We start from the raw sequence: 24,085 nt of genomic DNA on the forward strand, positions 1-24,085 counted from the left end.
GTCCAGTTACTAAAGCTATTTCAAAAAAGTGGCTACACCTTCTAGGAGGTTCAAAAGCAATATTCTGACTCAACTGGAAGTCCGATAAGGCTTGGTTGCCGAGCGGAGAGTATGTGCTCAGTAAACCCTGGATGGTGATACACCTAAGGGCACGCTCTTTTTCTCAGTACCTACCGTGTCTTATCTGTCAATGGAGTACTGTGAAAGCGAGGTGAAGCAGTTCAATTTGCTTTTATTCTTCCTTTGCTCCCTTTTGAATAAGAGGTCTCTGATTCAGGGAGACACACAGACCATCATTCATCATCTTCCAACTCATTGAATTCACAAAGAGTAAGAAGCTTGCAAATCAACTCAGGATCTTCTAACGTATAACCATACTGGTGAGTAGCCTGGGCCACGGTCCCTGACGTAGTCAAGTCCAAAATTACTTCATCCAAGAATTGTTTAGAATATTGCCATACATTCAGGAAAAGTTATTGCTGTGGGAGAGCTGTGTGGGTACTAAAGATTGTCTCCTGGCTTTTTTTATATCCTTTGTGACCAAGTGAAATGCTGAGCCGCTAACCAGATATCAGTACTTCAGAAAAAGCCTTTTAAGTTATTAACTTCAAAATTAACTTATTTTGGGGGGGGCGGCGGGGAAAGAACAACTTTTTTATGCTGCTTCCCCTCAAGGGCTGTTTAAAACCAGCTTCACTGAATGATTACACATATGACCCTTTGGTAAGGCTGCATGGGTAGCCAAAAAAAAAAACCAGGTCTCCCTTTGAAAGTAACTATTATGTAACATACAATTAATATACAGGTGTCACAGAATGTCACGTGAGAGACGGGCTACCAAGCTTATCATCTCCAAGCTCAACCATGTCAGCAGCTAGGCTTTTGGCTTGAAAACGTTACCATTCTTTTTAGCTCTGATGGAGTGGCGTCCATCTGATTTCATTTCAGCAGAGTCTTTAATTTGTGTGAGGCCTCCTGACAATGAAAGATGAGATAACAGAATCCACGAAGAACTACTGCCGCCTCCAGAGAGTCCCCTCCTTGTCAAGAAGGGACAAGGAGATGGCCCTGCTTCCAGGGCTCCCGTGGAGGACAGTGGGGACCGTAAATGTCCCTCATCCCAGCATCTTCACAAGAATTTCCTTTGCGATGGGAGAGCTGAAAACATTCACTGGTCCTCCCTTTCTCAGAACGCACTTAAAGACAACCCGAATCACCTCCATCATAACTGCGTCTAGTGCAGGTAACAGCAGTTCCCTGTGACCTGCTCCACAGCTGGATATAGTTATTATGTGCACTGTGCCTTATTCTAGAAACGATGAACAAAAAGTGGCCAGTGTATAAGTTCTCATGATGGATATTTTAAGGAAGGACTTAAAGACCAGGCAATGAGCTCTTCAGAACTGGACAAATATAATTATATTCTAACTCTGAACAATAATAATGTGCTCCATCTCGAAAACAATTCTTGTGAAAGTAAAGATTCTTGATCATCAGAAAAAAGAATGATTTTGTTCATTTGTTAATCAGAGCTTCCCATGGTGAGACATGAATGAGTTACAGGTACGCCAAGTCCTTGGGGCAGCCGGCACGGCTGTGACACTCAGGACCCCAGGGCCGGTCACCTGCAGTAGTGGCCAGCCCTTCTCAGCTTACCCCGGTATGATATACAAATATCATTTTCTATATGCGCCATTATGTGAAAGTGGTTTGGGAACACTGCAATGTGTAACAGAAAAATTATCTGGGTAGCAAATTCTAATCCATCAATGAAGTATTACTATAAACAACAGAAAATCCTTTGAAATCTCCCAGCGACAATTAGGTTGTTTGATGTTGACAGTTAAACGAACTGTGCTCACCAATGAAGGGCTGTTTTGCCGTTAAGAATCTACTACCTGGGAGCACAGACACTAATAACAGAAAACAACTGAAATAAACTGAGATGACTATCTAAGACTTCAGGAAATGGTGCCATAACCGTGTCTTATATGGACCACTGTGAAGATGGGTCCCTACTCAGAAGACGTAGTTAGATATTTCATGAGAATTAATGTTCACCTAAACATTAATAGGTTTACTTCAATGTAAGACTAAAATATCACCTAGAGAGACCAAATACAGCCACAGAGTTTCTCTTTTCCACATGCTTATTCATGTCTTCAAGACTGTTCACCATTTACAAGTGTTCTAATTCGTTCTGTGGACTGAACACCAAATAATACGAAACTGCTCTGAGAAAGGTCTTAAGGATGGGAAATCCCATCCGAAATAGGATAATTCAGTCAGACCTTTTCCTTTAAACAAAACTAGATTTTTGTTTGTTGTTAATTAAAAGAATAGCTGGCTAATCCAATCCCCTTAATTTAGGAATAAAAGAAGCTGCTTCAAAGAACCAGCTGCAACAGAAAGCTTTTAAGTGTTCTTTTCGGTGGTACCAGTCTTCAGTAAGGAATTTACAAGCCGTGAACATATAGCATATTCCTTCCCATCTCAAACTCTCGATTAAAAGGAGGTCAAATTAATCTATAGAAGTCGACACTAAAGGGATTTAAAAAATCTTTCTGTATTTTTGAAAAGCTCATCAAAACATCCAAGACATGCTAAACAACAATATCTTTGCTTCTTAAATGTACATTAAAAATAAAAACAAGTGAGCAAAACCCACCTTGTAAACTATAGAGTGAAAAGAAACCTGAGGATGACTGAGTCATGTAGTAATTTCTGCTAGAAAATCATACAGCAGTGTGGAAAGGAAAATCAGTCAAATTCCACCACTTCTACAATATGTTTTCCTATGATACTCCTACCGAAAAAGAAATCTAGAAAAATCTAATCAGGAAGCCCTGACTATCCCTTAGGAAGCTGGAAGAGTATGGGATAGACGTGTCTGAAATTCCAGATCAAACGCAAGGTCTTGCAATGCCCCAAACTTCTAAGTGTCTGCACGAACTGAACCAATTCCAGATATCCGTTCAACTTACTGAGAATTTGCACCTACAAGTCCTCCTGGCCCCTGGACGCCAAAACCTACGAGCCCTGGAATATAACTGGATGATCGTCACGGAGCTAACATTTGGCCCAACAGCTTATGAAGTGGCAGTATTTACAAACAAAAGGGACAAGCAAATACTGGAAACTCAGTTCAGTGAAAAACACCATGACTATCCTCTGCTGTGATACAACCGTGCAAAGACACCAGCCAACAGCGTGAGAATCAGGAGGACAGCAGCGACTTTTAAGTCACTGGAAGCGCAGGAGCGTACATCACAGCGTTTGACTGGTTTTGCAAACACCCTTCAAAGGTATCATTCAGATTCAGAGCAACGGGAATACTGAGTCAGGGACAATTCTATCCGGGGTCAAGGGAATCGCCAACATGACCACTGACCAAGTCCATCAGCTTGAGTCCCTCCAACAGCTTGCAGTTCCGATTCTTCAGCCTGTGGGCTTCATCAATGACCACGCAGCGCCAGGGAATATTCCGCAGCTCAGGACAATCGGTCAGAATCATCTCAAACGTAGTGATGATGGCATGAAACTTATAGGACCCCTTTATCACGCGACCCTACAAGAACAACTCTGGATTATTACTTAGCATTAAAGGTTACATTAATAACTTTAAGGATGAATAAACAGCAGTAAAATATATGTATTGATCCCCTTGGGGACATCTTTATTCTACATAACACTTATACTTTGTTTTCAAGGTGTTTTGGAGGTTTTAAGCTCTTATGGTACAACAGAGTTTTAAAACCTTACCTTTTTCAAGGAAGTCTGAAAATTGTTAGTACAATTTCCAACCCAATTTCCTTACAGACCACACGCAGTAAAGAGTCACTAAGTGGGCCCATTCTAGTTACATCCTACAGACTCCAAAAGGTAAAAGGCCAAAGAGATTATGTACTAAGACAACTTTTTAAAACCGCTTTTACTTTTTAAAACTTTTTATTTATGTATCTAAACTTTTGTAACTTGCTTTTTACTTTTAACGTGCTAACACGAAAAGAACATTCAACTCAGGACAGAACTTATAACAATTTCCCAAATCTAAAGATCAACACCAAAATAGATTTTAGGTTTTTTCTCCTTTAAGTATTTAATTGTAGGGCAGATTTTACACTCAAGCTAAACAAACATAGACAACAAAACTCTGTCCCATTTCCAGCTATAGGACTTCCATTTACCACCTATTGCTTAAAACTATTTTCGCATATACTATTTATTCTTCTTTCTTTGTCATTTATAATGCTTCACTGTCAATATCATAGGATAATTGCAGACAGGTCACTAAAATTAGTTAAAAATCATAGCAGTTGCTACTAAGAGCCAAAGTATAAATTCTCCCCTTTGGGTATATTTCATTCAATGTACCAGTTAATACCACATACCTAATATTTTTCACTTCTAGCAACAATAAATAACACAATATTCTTTCCATTCACATTAAAAAACTCCATTTTCTGTTTCGCTTTCTTCTAGGGCTTGCAAAATAAACCAAATTAGCATATCAACACATTAAATGATTTTTAGCAGTCATCCAAGGTAAAACGAAATTTCATTCATTCTAATCATTAGAATGACCAAGGCTATAAAAATAAAGAGCTGCAAGCAAAAGATGTGGAATTATAAGACAAACACAAATTGGGTAAGAAATCTAAAGCAAAATTCTCTATCTGCAAAATCTAGACCTCCGCTGCCAAAGGTCTGAGACCATTTTAACATCCAACGCCTTAAAATGTCTATAAGCCTAAGGACCGCCCGCCTGTGATGCTTTTACCTGGGGATCTTTGAAGTACATTTCATACAACTGAATGGTCCGACGACTAGCTTGACTCCCATGATACACAACCACGTTCAACTCTGTCCAGGTCCGGAATTCCCTTTCCCAGTTGGGGATTGTGGACAATGGGGCAATTACTAAAAAAGGGCCATGGATTCCTTTCAAATATATCTCATAGAGAAATGTAATGGACTGGATAGTTTTTCCCAAACCCATTTCATCTGCTAAAATGCAGTTTCGCCTTTGGGAGGGAAATAAAACAAGGAAACTTTAGTAAGTATACACACAAGACAGTGCTTTCATACTCATAAATGCATGCCTTAGACGTTCCCTTACATACAACAAAATACAGTTTCAAACAAAATGCTCTAAGACATAAAAATTATTGCTACACACTTCTAGCAATCTCTATATTAATACGTGTTAAGTAAACAAATATTAAGCATACTTCCAGTGCTTGCTTTTTTTAAAATAATTTCTATTAGCGAGTTAAAATGTTAAGCTATATTTGATCAATACTTGATAACGACAAGAGAGCTACTGTAGGCTTTTTTTTTTTTTAAGTGAAAAAAACCCACATTTTACGTACATGTTGTACCAATTGAAAAGTAGCCAGTTTACTCCCTCCAACTGGTATTCCCTGAGTTTGTTATTGTTTTTATACTCCCTGGAACTCTCCGATTTCTTCCAGTCATCAGCAGGAGGTCGCTCCTGTTTCAAATATAGTAAAAGTCCCATTAGTGGTTTCTCAGAGACCACATACATTAAAACCACCGCCACTCGCCCTCCTTACCACGCGCTCTGTTTCCGGCTCCCGGGACAGCAGCTTCTCAAACTCTTCGATCTTGGCTTGGTCTATGTCCTGCCTCAGCTCCCACGTGCTGTCTTCATAAGGCAGTGAGCACCACTTCACCAGGTAGTGAGTCACAGGCTGGGCCGGGTTTAAACACAGCACAGTTGGGTTCACGCTCTACTGCACTTACCGACAGACACTACCCCAGACACAGTGAGATGGAGCTGGGAGAAGTTTCAGAACTATGACCACTGAACGAGAGGAGTCCTTAGTTACGGAGTCTCAAGTCTAAACTGGAAGTAATATTACTGAATATTATCAGAACAAACTGACTTTTATCTAAGCCACTGGTAAGTCATGTTCAAAAGCCAAAAAAGTACACAGACATAGCTAGCAAATAACAAAGCCGGATCTGAGCCTTATTCTTATCTGTGCAAATCATCGGGCGTCTGATTCAGACTTATGCGGTAACCCATCTTGGTGTGTTTACATATTTGCCTAACTGGCTACTTTCTTAAGGAATGAGAAACAGACTTCAATTTATTAGGATTTCTGCCTTCTTCTTAAAGAGATACTATTTGCATGCTATCACTTTAAAATAATGTGTCTGAGCTCTAGAAAGACTGCAGAGCAAAACAGTTTGGATAACGCAGATCAACAGGGCTTCCTTTGTCTTTCTTCTTGAAAATATTTTGGTTTGTTGATCTTCATCTCAGGACCAAGGTACACTGACCTGGTTGTGATGTTACAAACATTTGCTGTACTAGGTAAATATACGATGGGGAAAAAAAAATTTTCTTTTAAAGTGCAACTTAGCAAAACTAGAAAGGTAAACATCATGTCACAGACACGATCTCTGAAACATCGTGGACCTCGTGATACAGAGTTTGGAGTAAAATGGGAGTTCACTGCAGACTCACTAGACAAGCAAGATACAAACCTTTACAAAGTTTAATTTACAAGAAGAAGCTAGGAATGACATACCTCATGGCGGGCGGGCATAGACTTACTAAGACACAATGCTCAGAAGTCGCTAGACTTGTCTTTACTCTTGTGCCCTACCGACTGTCCTTAACAGCCTCGTAGGGTTCTGCAAAGCAACCTGGGCATGCCTAGACTGGGATCTCATAAAGAGAAAGATTTTATAGTATCTTCTGTGCACCACATTAAATGAGGTCCGTCAGCTTCACTAAGGACGTCCAATGTTAAATATCTTTGCACTGCATTCTGCTCTAAGAGCACTCTTAGTTTATAAGGGAAATTCATGCTACGTAATAGATTTATACCAAAATATATTGAATCCTTTATTGATCGTATCTGGAACCGTGCAAAAAGTCTATTTGCTTCACACTGAAAACTGGCTTCTTTTAAAAAGCTCTCAGACTAAACAAAACAACACATTTACAGTGATTATTAAGTCCTAAAACTAATAGTAGGTCAATAAATTTCAGTTAAGTTTAGAGCAAGTGTGTCATAACCCAAGGCCCCGACCAGAACCAGATCTAGGAGTCCACAATCATCCTCCATAAGCACACATAAGCTCTCCGAGTCAATGGCTTCTAATACAAATGATCTTCTGTTACCTCTCCCCGGTCATCTGTGCTACGTGCAAAGTCCATTATCCGGTCAACCTCCACGTAATCTGGATTAAAAAGCTCATCTTCAATCTACACCAAAGGAAAAAAAGGTAAAATGTTTATTTAACTCCTCAGAGTAGACACTATTTCACTTTTCATCAGGCAATAATATTTTGGGTCACAGCAATACAAAATTTATATTTGGCAAGTTCTATTATATTAATTGAAATGCTACAATTTAGCAAAATCACTCCCCATGAGGAAATCAGACTTCTCAGGCTTTGTTAACTGGGTCTTTTAATTACTGTGTGAAACCTTTTTACTGTGAGAAAATGTTTAAGAATATTTTAAATGAAGTGTGAAATTATAATTCACTAATGAGCAATCCAAAAGGCTTATGGCACACAATGCATTTGACATTCTTGAAACCACAGCTTGCAATGAAGACTCAGAGCCATGCACAGTAAGTGCTGTTGGAGTCTCATAACTTATTGGAGTTGTCTGATGCCTCACAGCATCATTTGTAGAATGTTATTCGAAAGCTAAAAACGCTGAGACCAGTGAATTCCATATTTTGGTGTGAACAGAGCTTGTGATGGTTGGTCGTCTTTGCCAATCAGTATTAGTACCTCATTTGAGCACAGTCTTGGCGTTCATCTAAGTGTTCTAATGATTTATTTGTACTGAACACAGAGCATTTGGCTAAATCTCTTAAGGATAAAGAAATGAGGCTTTAAAAATTGGGCTCTTTAGCCAATATATTAACAATCTTTACAAAACTAAAGTAAGGCTGCGTGCCTGCAAAGTTATCTCATGTAAAAGAACAGAATGCGGCTCAAGAGGAAGTTACAGACTAAGCCATACTTTAAGCAAGTCAGAGTCAGACAAGTTAGAAAAGACACATTATTATGTGTTTCTAGAGATTAATTTATCAGTAATATAACTTCATTCAAATGCTTGGCAAAGACATATTACAAGCCACTTAGATACTCTTTGTATCCCCTGAGCTGCAGGTTGAAGGGCCGTTTGGTCACAGTTGGCTTGAGGATAACAAACATTCCCTGGGCCCCTGGGCCCACTTACAGCACCCAGTCTGGATGCTTTGAACTGTGAATTATAAAACAAAAGCCAGAAATACCAGAATGTGTTTCAACTGCCTCAGGCCTTTACACAGAGTTCATGACGAAGGCAAAGAAACCCTTGAAACGTTCCGTTAATTTAAAATGTTCATATATTAAATGTATTGGCTTTGTCAAAGCTTCTAGACTTAGGCACACAATATCTATGTATTATTCACATAAAGCATAAGCACTAGAACTGTCCATAAACTAGGCTCTTCTGATAAAAGCTCTAAGACAACTTGTTCTTAAACAGAATCTTTCATTACTGAAATAAAATCCTTAACTTGACTCCCAAACACGTTTATCCTTCAAGCGGGCAATCTATGCCACCACGCGTGTGACATAATGTCCAGTTCTGATAATCCTTTTGAGTAGAGATTTGAGTTGCAGTGACTTAAAAGGAAGCCTAAGGTGAAACAGAGAATGCAAAGGTGGTCATAACTAAAACTCCCAAAGAAGCAGAACCCTCGGGCACCTGAAGCCAGGACCATCTACGGGACATGACAAACAGTGTGTGTGGTGAGCGGGGGGTGGGGGTCGGGGGGTGCGTGTGTGTATGTAAGAAAGAAAGAGGGGAAGAGAATTGGTATCCTTCTCTGTTAACCTTCAGATCACCTTTTCAGACTCAAGTTTATGCTACTTCCATTCAGGACAAAACTTGAGATCTCTAGCTGCCAAGTTACCAGCAAGATAATGTATTTCAGCCTTGGTACAGGTGATTACCAGAGATAGACTCAAAAAGGTAGACTACACACCTCGGGCCGGGCCCACGTCCCTGAAGGGCATCTGACTCCAAGAAGCACAAATAAACTTAATGAGCAGAACCATGATTTAAGGAGCAGGGTGGGGGTAACCACAGTACTCTTTCCTTTTCCTAACACGGATGCACAAAAACATCAGTAGAATGTACAGTGTCTCTTTCTAGGAGGAAGCTAAGGATTTCAACTTGCCCAATATCACAAACATTTAACTTTAGTTTCATTAAGGGGCATGAAAAACAGAACTTCCTAGTATTTTCTCAGAACCTGTCCTTTCAAAGAAAGAATCACCTACATATTCCCCAGGACATGAGGGAGTGAGTCCCATCCAAGCACCTGCACCCCTTGGTGCTGACCACTGCAGGCAAGGAGGCTGGTGCTCGGTGACATGGACACATCTGTCTGGCGGAATCCCCTCCACCTCATTTCCCATCCAGTGCAGATTTTACAATATGCCTTTGGGGGCGTGGAAATCAGATTCCAGGAGAACCCAGACCTGTCACCTGAGGGTATAAGGATTGACTCTAGGACATAAAACTACGGAACTTTCTTCGGTCCCCCGTTCCCCCATCTCCAACAAGGGGTCGGTGTGTGTGAAGTTGGTAGTGAAGCAGGTATTATTTTCCATCAAATTTCACACTTCTTTACAGTTTGCACTCTGTTAATTCCCTTATGGAGAGGAAAACTAATAAGTCAGCCAATTTAGTCTTTCAATGTGAAGGTTTCTCTTTTATCTGCTTCAGGCTGTAAAGTGAAAGCAAATTGGTGGTCACAAGCCCAGGGACCCCAGGAAGCACTCTGTGAGAGCATTTTGTCAATGTAATTGACTACACTGGAGGGGAACCTGGCACTTCGTAAAATACGCAGGACTTCTTCCCTGCCCTAGGTATGGGTACCTTCTCATCGTAATTGATAACCCAGGATAAAGGGGGGCAGGCAAAGGTATTAGAATATTATATCAACTCCTGCACCACAGCGCATAATCTGTGAAAAGGAGTTCAGTGAAAACTCTCTGTAATTAGGCACTGACTTGAACAGAAGAAATTTGTCACACACCTCCCCCAGCAGAAAGAAACTTTTATATCCTAGAACTTATACTTAATACTCACTGTAGCGTTTCTACCCTGCTAAAATCTTAATAGGACTTTTGTCTACTTACTTTTTTCACTGTCTACTAACTGTATTTTCATTACAAGATTTAATCACACCATCATATTTCCACATAATATCATAAGGACCAGTATCTTCTAGAACTAAGCAACAGGAAGAATGAGAAATTTCCTGTTTACAAATTATTTTAGCAATAACCAGTTACCGATATGCAAGTAACAGCACCAAATGAGGCAAACTAGTTTTTCTTAACAATATACTGACCTAAAATTCAAAATTCAGAACATTTTAAAAATGTAAATACTTTAGAAAATTAACCAGGTTTTCCATACCTCTGAAAGGAATTTGTTCTGGCCCTGCTTTGCCTTAAATCGTTTAATCTTTTGCTGAATTCTCTTATCTTTTTCCAGATCTTCTACAGATGCCCATTGACAATGAAGATAAGAGCTAAAAGAACAAAATAATATCCTTGAAACAGGTAGAAGATAATTAATCTTTTATTATACATGTTCATTATCATTCCCCCCCAAAATGAACTAAACAGATAATTAACATAATAACCTGTTTAATTACTCACAGAGGTTGCCAAGCCACGTTCAATATAACTACTAATGTTTGAGAATAAGAAAAGAAAATCAATAATAATGCCTAAAATTTGCCTTCTGTCCTGGGCCTGCAGTTCTCTTATCCACCTCCCATTAAAAAAAAAAAAGAAAGAAAGAAAAGGAAATGACCTAGTGACAAGCTGTTTTCATAAGTGAATGGATTACACTTCAATACAAAACAATTAGCACTACAGGGTGGCCTTAATTATGAATTCGTTTTGAGCCTTTTATCATTAATTGAGAAATAAAAGGTTTCTGTCAAGGTAAAAGAATTCAAATTTAAAAGAGCGAAGGTAAACCTAACTCCCTCCTTCTACAGCTGCTGGGCAGCAAAGGGCCACCACCAGCTCTGGAACTCCCTTGTCCCCAACCAGCTCCTGGTCAGTTCCCGTCTCCCAGCTCTGAGAGGACTGATGCCCCTTGGGGTCCCTTGTGAATCTTTCACTCCCTACTGTCTACCCTCTCCTTGCACTGGCTAGTCTCCTCCCGTTCAGACTTGCCACAGGCCTGTGCTGAGCATTTGCTGTGTCTTCTCTGACCTGAACTTGAATACTCCCCACCCTTCCTTGTCCATCCCCAAGACTCACTGGTATATAGTTACTGTTTTATGGTACCTCTGACATTCTTTTCGTTTGGTATTTCAATATTCTTCTGTACTATCATCCTCTCTCTGCCACCCCCCCACCCCGCTCCACGGCCTCGACTGTCTCTTGTTTCTCTTTCTGGTGATGACATTAAAAAGAAATGAGGTGCTTTCACAATCAAGGTACCACTACTCTTAGAAATTATGCAGCCACTATAAAATCTCTCAAAAAATAATGAACGATATGGAAAAGGCTTCTGACATTAAATATCACATCATTTGTATTTATGTAACGTCTAATATGCATTTTCATAGGTAGGATTGATTTAGTCTTTCTGCAATTGACCAAGGGAGATAAGGACTTTAAATACATATACCTTGTACAGATATGAATTGATAGAAACGCTGCGCACAGAGGGAGAGAGAGAGAGAGAGAAAACAGACTAGACGAAAATGCATCAAAATGTTAGTAATGATCATTGTGGGTGGTAAGATGGCAAATATTCTATCTTCTACTTTCAACGTGTAATTTCCAAATTTTCAATAAATAATTTGCAATACTGCTATAACCGAAACCAAATATTATAAAAATCACCTAGTCTAGTCTCCTAATTATTGGACAGAAAAAGGCATGTGTGCAGTCAGCACCCTTGTCTCGGCTGAGGTGAACCTGCCATAAAGCACTGCCAGGGTGACCACAAGGGAGACACAGGCACTTGAGCAGGTGGGTCCAGCCCTGCTCTCCCTCTTGTAAACTGGGCTGAAACTTTCTGGCAGTGACTCTGCTTTAACTCAATGGAGAAAAACCACAGGCTTTTGCTCTAGGATCAGAAACAAGGCAAGGGTGCCCATATCTCCACTACTATTCAATATCATATTCCAGGCATTAGCCAATGCTATTACATGAGAGAAGACAACAAGAGGAGTGATAATTGGAAAACAAGAAGTAAAACTATCTTTATTTGCAGATGCCATGACTGCATAACTGGAAAACCCTAGAGAATCAATTAGGAAACTAATTCAAATAATAAAATAAAATAATTCCCTTATGCAGCAGGATATAAAATTAACAGACAGAAGTCAAATGTCTCCATTCACACAAATAATAGCCACTTAGAGAAAATAGCATTAGGGAAAACCTCTTTTACGGTATCAACAAAGATAAAATCCTTAGTAATATATTTAACAAGAAGTGTGTGAAACTTGCATGAGGAAGCATTTAAAACCCTCCTAAAAGATACGAAAATCAAGTTGAACCAACTGGAAAGACATCCTTGTTTTTAGATAGCATGACTCAACATCATAAATCATAAATTTGTGATTTAACACAATGTAAATAAAAATATAAACAACCATTTTAATGGAGTTAGACAAGTGAATGCTAGATTTATATATAAAAATAGACACGCAAAACATCCAGGAAAACACTAAAAAGGAAACATCTTAGGAGAAACTAGATAAATCAGATATTAAAATACACTGTAAATCCTCTACGAGTAAAAATAGTGTGCTACTGACTCGTGAAGAGACAGAGCAAAGGATTAGAATAAATAACAGATATGGATACAATAAATATGTATCTTCAGTTCATGATAAAGATTGCATCTCAAATCACCCGGGCAAAGATGGGCTTTTTAATAACGGTGCTGGAACAACAATATTTGGAAAACAATAAAAAATTAGAGTCATGCTTTACCCCATATACAAGAGTAAACACCAGTGGATCAAGCACCTAATAAACAGAGAAAATGAAACCATTCAAGTACTAGAGGAAAACATGGCAAATTCCTCTTTAACCAGGGGGTAGGAAAAGGCTTTCTAACTATGCTTCAAATGTCAGATCCTATAAAAGGAAAGATTAATAAATCTCAATATACAAAACACTTTTTAACACTTACAATGCTATAACCAACAATCAATAAAGCCAAATGACAACGGAAACTGGGAAAAGATAGCTGCAACATATAACGCAGATTAAGGACTAATATCCCACATATATAAAGAACTGTTAAAAACTGAGGGAAGCACAATAGAAAAATGGGCAAGAGACAGGAACACATAACTGACAGAACAAGATACAAAAGTGGTCGTTACATTTATGAAAAGATGTTCTAAATCACTCACAATAAAAGAAAATGCTAATTAAAACCACACTGAAATACGACTTCCCACAAAAAGTAAAAATAACAAAAAACAGAACAACAAAAAAACACACCACACTACACTGGAGAAAGGTTGTGGGGAAATAGGTGCTCTCCTACACTGTTCGTAGGAATGCAAACTGACACAACACTTCTGGAAGGGAATTTTGCAATGTCTAACAGAACTACATTTATGTTATGCCTTTTGATCTAGCAATCCCTATTCTAAAAATTCACCCTGAAGCTATGCCTCCAACAATTCGCAAATACACAGGCATGAGAATATATATTGCAGCATTATCTGTAACTGTGAGATATGAGAAGCCACTTACATGCCGGCATACCCAGGAGACTGGCTGGGTAAGTTACGACACAGCCATGCAAAGGAGTACTAGGCAGTCGTAACAAAGAATGAGGAAGATGCTATGAACTGATGTTGAATAACTTAGTATACATAGTATTGTGAAAACAGCAAAGTGCAAATGTGTACTGATGCTATTCCTTTGTGTTTAAGGAAGAAGGGGAAATAATAGTATCTATCTGCACATTCATGCCAAAACTTATAGGAAGGATAAATCTGGGATTAATGAAAAGGTAAGTAGGAATGAGGTGGAAAGGAAGGGAGGATGGCGACTCTTCTTTGGGCATCATTTTGCGTACAGTTCTGACTACTGGACCGTGTTAATATTTCATGAACTTGGAAAAAAGCAAAAAGAAAAAGAAAAGAAAATCAACAAGGATGGGGGTGGGGGCGGCCTACAATGGAATACAAACACAGAAGCTAATGAACCAAACTGAGTAGCAAATAACATTGACTGAAGGGGGTCGGGGAGGAGAACTAACCTGAGGAAATACTGGAAAAAGCATTTAGTCTCTACAGCATCAGGCTAAAGACAAAAGAACTCTAAACCAATACTGAATGAACACTAGTTAGCAGGCTTCTTTTTCACAGAAATATGGTCTAGTAATTCTGAAAGCACTTCCTATATACCCTAGGATTAACAAATAAGAAAATATATTCTGGAAAATAGGAGCCAGGTTTCTCATAGTCGAAAAAATGGAGTTATTAACATTGGAAGGGGAAAGAATAGAATGAACCCTGTGGTATTGAAATAAAATTGGAAGTATCACTATAAAGGCACTGGTTTTCCTTGTTGGTAGGGAGGTAGGTAGAGAGACGTGCATGTGTGTATATATAACAAACATATATGTGTGTGGAACATATGTAGGTATATATGTCATACATACATACATATCATATATACACATGCACGTGCATGCCCTTCCTAGCCCCATCCACTGAGAGGTCTGGAAGCAATGACCCCCCAGCAGCAATGAGCACACCTAGTACCCAAATCTTGGTTTCTAAATGCCCTTCTCCAGTAAAAAACAACCAAGGCTCCTTAGAGAAACGATTGGTTCCAGGACTTAAATAGGGAAGTTGCAAATGGGTTAGGAACATCCTCTGATGCCAGAAAGTAAGGAAGAGCTCGAAGAAGGATGGGGACAAGACAAAAGGAAGGGAGGAGACAGCCTGCAGGGGCTCCCACCGGCCAGATCTGGGATAATGTGAGCAAAGTAAGTAACGGTAGGACGGTAAGGAACTATGACGCACTGAATGAAAGAAGACTCCGCAAGTCCACACAGCTATAAATAAGCAGATAGGTAAGAAGGTAAAGCTCTTCCTAACAGCAGAAGCCCGACCAGTAAATTCAGGAGGAACGATGGAATTGTTAAATCACCACTTAGCGACTGTCGTGTGTAATAGTCTCAAAGCATCTTTCCACAAGATACTTTTTAATTATAAGAAGAAAACCAGGAATTCTTTGCACTGTTTTTGCAATTTTTCTGTAAATCTCAAATCATGTCAAAATGAAAGGTTAAGAAAAACTTTTAATTTTATGGAAACGTTAACTTCCCTTAGATCTCGATAACATCAGAGAGGAAAGCTACTTCTGAGCACTGCTTTGCCTCATCTCACGTGACCAATGGCAGACAGGTGGCTCGCCTCCCCTGGCTGGCGGCAGTGGCACCTGGGCAGGGAGCCCGGGCCCAGCTCTGGGGCTGTGCGCAGGCGACTTGAGATGGTTCCCACAGACCGAGCGCCTCACCTCCCACAGCCACACGCTGACCGGGACGGGTGCCTGTCTCGTGGTGCCACTTCCTGGCAATCGATACTTAAACTTCTGTGCTTTGAGTGTGATTTGATCAACCGGCCAGAGAACTCTCTGTCTCTCCGGCTTACTTCGTTTTCTCCTCCTTATCTGGTCTTTCCACTCTCCTTATAAGACTATCTGAAACCATGCCATGTGCATAACTTGCACGTGTGTAAACTCATCGTGTTCTGAGTATAGAACGATGACAGCATCTAATGTTTACTGAGCATTTTTCATTTCACTGAATTCTTACAATAACACTGGTAAGAGACTCCTTCTCTTACCATCTTTTTACCTGGTAAAAGGTTTTGCCCGCAAACGTCAGAAATGCATCCGTTAATTAACACAGTGCCAACTGCAACAGGGGGGAATGACAGAAACCACGAGGCCTGATGCTTTTATTTTCGAGGGTAGGGTAAATTTTCTTAAGCTGTTCTGACAGCTCCCCAAAGCCTCTCTTCAACCCTAGAATTTATTAATATGGTACTTGAGTTCCTTGCCTCAAAAAGCTTAAAGTACATTTAAAAAGTTTACAGTACATTTAACTTTTATGTTATCAACAAATATTTTTGTCCTTGTTCTGTGATTGTTATTTGTCCTCCTCAGCAGGATGACTATTGATGCTTCCAACGAGGTTGCCTCGTCAGAGTGTGCCTGGCCCTAGTATCCAGCTTCCATCTACAATCAGAACAGCTCACGGTGGTTTTTCATGCAGTTTTCTTAAGAGTTATGCAATTCAAATTCACTAGACAAAAATTAGAAATGAAAACGGAGCAACAAAATCATAGCTCACTGCATTTCAGAACATGAGTGATGTCACGATTTCCCAGAGCCTCTGCCTGAGAGCAGAGTTCTCATCTCGGGTGCCAAGCATCCCAATGAAATATGAAGGCAGGGAGCCCCGCAGAGCAAAATTCATTCTCAGAGTCAGGCAGGTATTATAATACTTTCCTCACTTTTCTGTTATTGCATGAGCTTTCATCCCCTCTAAAAAGAACTTCTTGGTTATACACAAAAGCTGGTCAGCCTGTACACCAATTACACATTTTGCAGAAAAATAAAGTTCGTAAACTATCAAAGATAGAAAAGTTAGTAGGCAACGGCCTAGATGGCACTGAATAAACGACACCAGAATCTCCCCGTTGCCAATTTTTAAAAAAAAACTTCCTGATTACCTTTTAACATTTGGTACATTGAAAATATATTCCTCCATGGAAAAAAAAAAAAGAAATCACAATGTACTTACAAGTTTTTGTATTTCACGTAGAACTCCTCAACTTCTACCTCTTCTCCAGATTCCTTCTGCAACAGAGGAAAATTTCAGGCATGCACTTGAAACCATCTACTAGAATGTTCCAAAGTAACGATTTACTCCCGTGTGGGCACAAACAGGCATCGCGGAAGCGGCACAGGGCGCTCGCTCCTGGAAGGATGAGCATGTGGTGAGCTGCTGGGAGGCCAGAGGGATGAGGGCGGACCATGCGCGCTACCCGATGGGCTCCGGCTTCTCAGACGTGCATGGCTTTAGCTCGTCCCTAACCACATGCAGCTTCATTCACAACAGCCTGACCCCAAATGTGGCTTTCTGCCAAACCCACAGTGCTAAGTAGACGCCAAGTGTACCATTTTCTCAGGCAGCAGCCAATTAGCCACTGCTCTCCTGAATGCCATATGGATTATTTTTGGCCGCCTCACGGCAACTTTACATGGTGGGTTTTGTAATGTTTTAAAATATTTAAAAGACATTTATTCCTCCATATAGTTAATAACGCTAAACAAGAAACCATCTAAAACTAAACCTTGTTCCGAGGCTGTAATTTCAGTGCATCACTATTCACAGTTTCAGTTTGACTCAATGGTACAATTAAAATCTCTCAGACAAGATGTCACATACGCACAGCAGCCAAATAAAATTAACACTCCAAATACGACACCGAGGTGAGGTTAAAATCGTGACCCATCAGCCAAGTCAAGGGTGCAGTGGCGGGATTATCTCGAACGTCTCCCCTGATCCTGCCTATTGTAATGTCTGCAGAAGACACTGCACATATAATATTTTAAGCATCTCTTTCAATATTTTTTTTCCTCTTGGTTGTAGGCTGTTAAACAAGTTGTAATAGGTAATGTTCTTTTGGAACATTTGATCAGATAAATCAGGGATGTAAAAAAATCAACACCACTTACAGATGTCTAGAGATTGCTTTTACACTCTTACAAGAGTACCTGCCTTGAGGGTCACATTTGGCTGCTAAACTGCCTCAGAGGTGCCGCAAAGAAAATTAAGGCAAGTCAGAACACAGCAGAGGGCGAACAAAGGAGCAGAGACTTCTCACTGGGTGACAGACTGGCACCAGATCTGCTCAAAGAGCCTAGAATCAGCCTCAATCCCCAATCTTCGAACTACTGTCAAAGACTGTGAACTTAAAACTTTTCTTCAAAACTATCCCATGTTATCAGTTAAACCTAAATTTTAAGCAGTTTTTCCATCTGCCTAGAGATCACCAGTAAGAAGACAGGATATTCAGGAGAGGGGTCGAAACCCATTAATATCTGATCCCGCCCTAATGGATCTATAAACGGTCATCACCCTAAAGCAGCTTCTTAAATCAACGTGTTCAGAAAACCATCTGTATCCCCAGATTTTCTTTTTTTAAATTAATTTTTATTAGAGTATAGTTGATTTACAGTGTTGTGGCATGTCCCAGACTTTCAGGTGTCCAAAACGAAAAGAAATGTTTGCTGGGTGCCCTCAAGAGCAGGGATATAAGCCTGCAATTACTGTATAGGTAAATTCTGGTCGATTCAAGTAACAATCCATCCCGAACTCGCCTTACATTTTTCTAGCCCTTAACATTACCCCGTTCCACTCCCACATTTCAGCAACCATTTCAAGACACAGTATCTTTGCACAGAACCGGAGATCACAGTAGAAAGGCAAAGATAAGACTGCGGTCAGCCAAGGAGAATGGGGATCCAGGGTGAGCCTAGATCTTGTGATGCTTCTCATAGCATATCATGAAATTCAAACCTCGAGTGGAATTCAAACGTCTGGTCTACTGTTTTTGCTTTTTTGATGTTAACTATATTTCTTTCAGTTCTGAAAGAGTTTTTCAAAATTACTTATCTTTGAGGTAGTAAAAAGACGCGCTTTATCCTTTCTATGTTCTGTTATCTCCTGATTTCCTTCTTCCGGCTCTTCCCTCCCGTACTGTCCCCTTTCCATCTCGTTCTAAGGGGCCTCACTGTAACTTCTAAGTGGGCCTCAGAGCACACAGATCAACTCTTGAACAAAGGGGCAGTTTTCATTCTGTCTCGATTCTGCTCCAGAAAGTTCCGACTCTTAACGCCATCAGCTGCCTGTCCCTGACTCTCGTGAACACCCACTTTCTCATCATGATCAGCTATGCCTCTGGGGGCGTGCTGTGGAGATCTCAACAAGAGAGTCTCAGGCTGTCTGGGAGGAGGTGATCAGGTTCTGAGACCTCATTTAGTAGCACCTGGAGCTTGTAGAGAACTGTCCCAGGACCTATTTCTCTTGGATGTCCCAAATGAGAACCTTGTGCTTTGTTTAACTGACCACACATACTGGATCAACTTCTTGCTCCCAGAGCTGTAAGTAGAGAGCTGTAATAGAGCTGTTTTGCCCTTCATTTCATATAAATATTATCACGCTGGCCTCTTCTGCTTTACTTAGGGCAAAACAATTAACAAAAGTGTGTGCATTCATAAGCTCTCAGGAGCATCATTTTAATTACGCACTAAACGGCAGTCGGTTTGACCAGACTCTCTTGACAGTTGAAAACAGCCCCAGCCTCTACCTCCCATGCCCCAGTGTTCCGAAGCTTTTCCATAATGGGCATATCCGATGCATAACTGAGTCAAGGCACTATTTCTGCAGGTGTGTGTGTGCGTGCGTGCACGCGTGCGCGCGCGCACACAGACACACACACACACACCACTCAAATTTATTTCTAGGACACTTACCGTTAAATTTGAGAGTCCTCTAAAGTAATTTTATGTGCTCGATAGACTAGTTTTGAGAAATGTGTATATCGTTTCATTCATTAGACTCCTAAAGCAGTCTGTCAAAATCCTTACTATTCACATGAAATAGAAAGTTCCAAACACATTGAGCCATACTTGTTCCACTGTTCACATGAAACAGGAACCTTGACCAGGCACTAAATCAACTCTTCTGGTCACCTGGATTCTAAAACAGCCGTTCAGCAAATGATAATCCTGTTGGCCTGAAAGAATGAATGGCCTTTCCCAAGCATCCTATTACTAAATTAAGCAGTCACACTGGGGAAACGAAGCTAAACTGTAGTGTGAAAAGGCAGAAATTTTGTTAAACAATGCACGAAAGAATGAGAAAGCGCCTTGAAAAAGGTAACAATAAAGCAAAGGTATGAATCCATTCCTACTTCTGGCCCAACCTGCTGTATATTCTACCAGAGATGCCAAATCATAGTTCATTTAGGAAGAAAATAGGACATAATAATACAGAATCCACTTTCAAAACTATTTTTGACCTTCTGGTACAAAAAGGATTTGAACTGTTTTCCCCCAAAGACAGATGGCTCAAAGCAGAAGGGGCTACATGATGACCAAATGTGGAAAAGAAGAAAATTAACCTTTATACAATCCAAAAGTCCATTCTTAAATCTACCTCGAAATTCAAATACAAGTACCACCTATGTCCCTTGCACTGGGTCTCACGCACAGTGATTTGGGTTTAGAACAACATAAGTGCCTGAGCCATCCCTATATAACACGAGGTGCGGAGTTAGGGAGGTTCTGCCGGGTGAGTTCTGTGAGTTTGCACGACTCCACCATAATGGCTGATGCTTCTCAGGCTACAGTGATGAGGTCAGCTGATTGCAAAACCTGTTAACTGTCCCCACTATGTGTCGGCACCATGCTGGGGAGGCTCTGAGCCCTTAACCAGTTTCCATAGTGCTGCCAGGGGGAGACAAAGGCACCTTCTCACAGCCATGTCTTCCATTATTCATGGTAATAGGAAACAGACCAGCAGGCATAGTAGAATCCGGGGGAAAAATCTCAAATTTCCTTTTGCTTCTATCTGCTACACTTTCCTCCAATATTACTGAAGCTGATAACTAAAGTAACTATTCGGAGAACATGAGCAGTTTAAAAAGTTAGCACCTGCTAACGTGTACAGCCTTCTAATGGTTTTCTATGGCCCTTTATGAAATGCCACTAATCTACAAGCAATTCAATGGGCTCCATACCTCCTTCTTGTTTTAAATCATACCTCAAGGCATAGCTCTCCTTCCAGAGGAAATTTCCCATTAATTTTCTCCATCCTAAAATTCACCTAGTCAACAAATACTCTACCCTCAAGTACAGTTACCGTGATTTTTAATCTCCTGTGTTAAGAGAAGCCTGGTCGTCTGTAAATGGCAGCAATACCTACTCCTCAACTGCGGGTACCTATCTTTAAAGGGTTGGAAAGAAAAAACAAAAAAATGCCCTCCGGTGGGCAAAACAGAGAGAAAAAGTGATGCCCTACATCATGCACAGTCAGAGCAGCTCTGAATAACAGAGCTAATTATAACCTGCAACCCCCAAACCTGCTGGGTGCGCGGAGCAGTGTCGCTTGAATGAAAATTATTATATCCCATCCAAACCACGTGCGATTTATTCAAACAAGCCACTTCAATCCACTGGAGGGGATTATTCTTTAAAGGACATCAAGCCTTCAAATTTTGCCATACATCTACAATTCACAAGTCAACAGTTCTAGAGTCATCAGAAGGACACAAATGCAACCTTTCCAATTAGTTAAATAGTGCTCATTTCTGCCTGAACGGGTGGGAAGTTTGGTTGAGATTTTATGTTCATCAGAGAGGAGATCCTTAGGTTCAGAGAGCTACCAGATAGACACCCCATACACTCCCACTACCTCCACTCATTATGAAAATACCTTGACATGTTGTTCTTGATTATTTTTGTTTGAACCAGAGTTTTACCTTCTGATAAAAATCTATACTTTGAATAACACAATACAAAAAGCAGAGAGTATTGGAGCAAAGGTAAAGAGAAGTTTACGGCTGGCGCAATACCATTTTCAAGGATCTCTAGATAGTATCTGAATAGTAAACGTTTCCTGTTTGATAAACCCAGAAGCTCACTTTAAATCTCATAATTCCTACATTCCTCATCTCTCTCCCTGGAAATTACACTTTGTATACACTTTACATCTTTAAAAAAAAAAAAGCTTATTTTACATGTCAAAACAATGAGGTTGTCTTCCACACACCTTGAAAGCAATAAAAAGTAACAACTCTGCCTTTGACAATGATTCAAGCTAGAAGACAGACACCTATGTCTAAAGGAGACCATTTTCTGGAGACACCAAACACGGTTTGCTGGAATACGTAAATGCATCTGGATGCCTATGTGCTTCTTCAAAGTAAAGTGTTTTCTCAAAATGGGCAAGAAGGGAAATGGGGGGGATGAAATGGGGAGTCTCCATCAGTAAAAGAAGATGCAGTGTTCCTGGAATTTGTTGTCACAGACTGTATGTGCCCCTCAGTGACATGGGCACCAGGCTAGTGACAGGTACTTAGGGCTTACCTTCGCGGATCAACATGAATTACGAATAATTTGGAAGGATAAGTCACATTATCTTCAAAAATTACACTGAAAATAGTTCTGTATTTCACTTCTGCACTAACAAAAGAATACTAATATTTCAATTGCATATGAAAAGTATGAGAAAACACCTACTTGCTAACATGATAAAGAGATCTTCCGGGGGGTGGGGGGCTGGGGTAGGGACCTCCCTAAGAGAGATGAGAGATAGATTCATGGTCATGATTTTTCGGAAATAATATTTATGGAAAAGGCAGCCTACAACTCTAGGAGTCCTAATATATTTCTTTTGAGACGTTTGAGTTCTTGCCTACTCTAAACGGGGTAATAAAGCACTGATTGTTTGCTACATTTTAATTTCATTTTGGGCTGAACATCCCAAAGATTGATATTGGACTAATAAATCAGACAGGATTAGAAACATCACCAGAAGTTTCATTTTCAACAGTGAAATTTTTTTTTTTTTTTTTTTTTTTTGCGGTACGCGGGCCTCTCACTATTGTGGCCTCTCCCGTTGCAGAGCACAGGCTCCGGACGCGCAGGCTCAGCGGCCATGGCTCACGGGCCCAGCCGCTCCGCGGCATGTGGGATCTTCCCAGACCGGGGCACGAACCCGGGTCCCCTGCACCAGCAGGCGGACTCTCAACCACTGCGCCACCAGGGAAGCCCAACAGTGAAATTTTTAAAGGAAATTATAAAGCAAAAAATAATTTAAGAGTCACACACACACCACAGGTTTTGATAGCTCTACACGGTGCTTACCTGTTTTTTTACTGAACGACTACTCATAATTTTTTCTACCACTGGACCGTCTGCATCAACAGATTCCTAAAACATAAAGTGGAATGAATGAATCCAAACAGAAAGTATTTCATTCTAAGCTGTAAAAGCAAGAAATCATTCCCTTTTGCACCTCCTTCCATACCCTTTAAATTCATACCCTTTAAATCACTGGGTACGATCACCAGTGGGGAATATGACTGAAAAGAACAAAAATCTCCCTTGCAAAAAGGCAAAAGGAAGAGCTGTGTTTATTACTTCATGATTATGTGGTTTAATTGCGTGGACTAGCACGGGTCCCTAAAGCCAAGGAGTGTTCAGAAATTCCAGCTGCCAAGAGAAAATGATCTCTGCGTGACAGCAAAAACATAACTTTTCCTCGTCTGGACCCATGGGGTTAATATACTCATCATTCTGTTATTGTAGGCAGCTTTTTATCTATGGAGGTCACATAAAACGCTATATAACAACAGAGCGCAAATTACCAAATAAAATACAAAACTGTATTTAATATATTTTTCAATGGGTTACCAGTTTGTTAACTAAAGCACAGTAATAGTAAGAAGAGGGCTTTTGTTGTGGGGGGGGAAGAGCTTCACAATAATCAATCCTCCATTACTACCCATACTTTATACAAACTCTTTTATCCATCACTTACATGGCACAGAGAATAAAGTAGGCCCTGCTGGGTACTACAAGGCAATAATTTCATAAAGGGGCTCTTACAGTGCCAAGCAGCAGGAGACAAGCTTGAGTGGTTTATTAAAGTCCCAGAAGCTACAGCACTGAACTCTCGGAGGTAAATTCAGCCTCCTTGCATCCTAGGTCTGCCTCATCCTCAACAAAGACCATTAATTCTCCAAAACTGTGTCAAATTACGTATCACAGGCTTGTACAAAAATAAATCCCAGTGAACGGGGCTTTTTAAAAGACACTCCTAAAGGACTAATTTCCCATAGCGTGTTCACCAACACGAGATGAATGTTCGCAGCTCAAAGTCCGACGCTTCTACTGAACTTCTCAGATTCCAGCTATAAAATTTCCAGCCCATCCTTTCATT

The 24,085-nt window shown here is 40.3% G+C and overlaps 1 protein-coding gene across 11 annotated transcripts in view; it reads right to left on the minus strand.

Moving 5' to 3' along the window:
* CHD7 (chromodomain helicase DNA binding protein 7) overlaps positions 1–24,085 on the minus strand; it is a 178,729-nt gene that overhangs the window by 37,830 nt on the left and 116,814 nt on the right. For all 11 annotated transcript variants that reach the window (XR_016388556.1, XM_089899123.1, XM_089899122.1 and 8 more), the window contains 8 exons: positions 23,008–23,073; positions 16,874–16,929; positions 10,475–10,589; positions 7,160–7,243; positions 5,577–5,714; positions 5,373–5,494; positions 4,781–5,024; positions 3,392–3,568 (listed from right to left, as the gene is read on the minus strand). Coding sequence is in view for 10 of the 11 variants with exons in the window: in XM_089899123.1 (XP_089755249.1) it covers positions 3,392–3,568; positions 4,781–5,024; positions 5,373–5,494; positions 5,577–5,714; positions 7,160–7,243; positions 10,475–10,589; positions 16,874–16,929; positions 23,008–23,073 (1,002 nt within the window). In the remaining variant the exon portion in view is untranslated. The remainder of the gene's footprint in view (positions 1–3,391; positions 3,569–4,780; positions 5,025–5,372; positions 5,495–5,576; positions 5,715–7,159; positions 7,244–10,474; positions 10,590–16,873; positions 16,930–23,007; positions 23,074–24,085) is intronic.

The sequence above is a fragment of the Delphinapterus leucas genome, chromosome 17 (assembly GCF_059928025.1).
Source record: "Delphinapterus leucas isolate spDelLeu-1000000601 "Yukka" chromosome 17, BTC_Dleu_Yukka2, whole genome shotgun sequence".
NCBI lineage: Eukaryota > Metazoa > Chordata > Mammalia > Artiodactyla > Monodontidae > Delphinapterus > Delphinapterus leucas.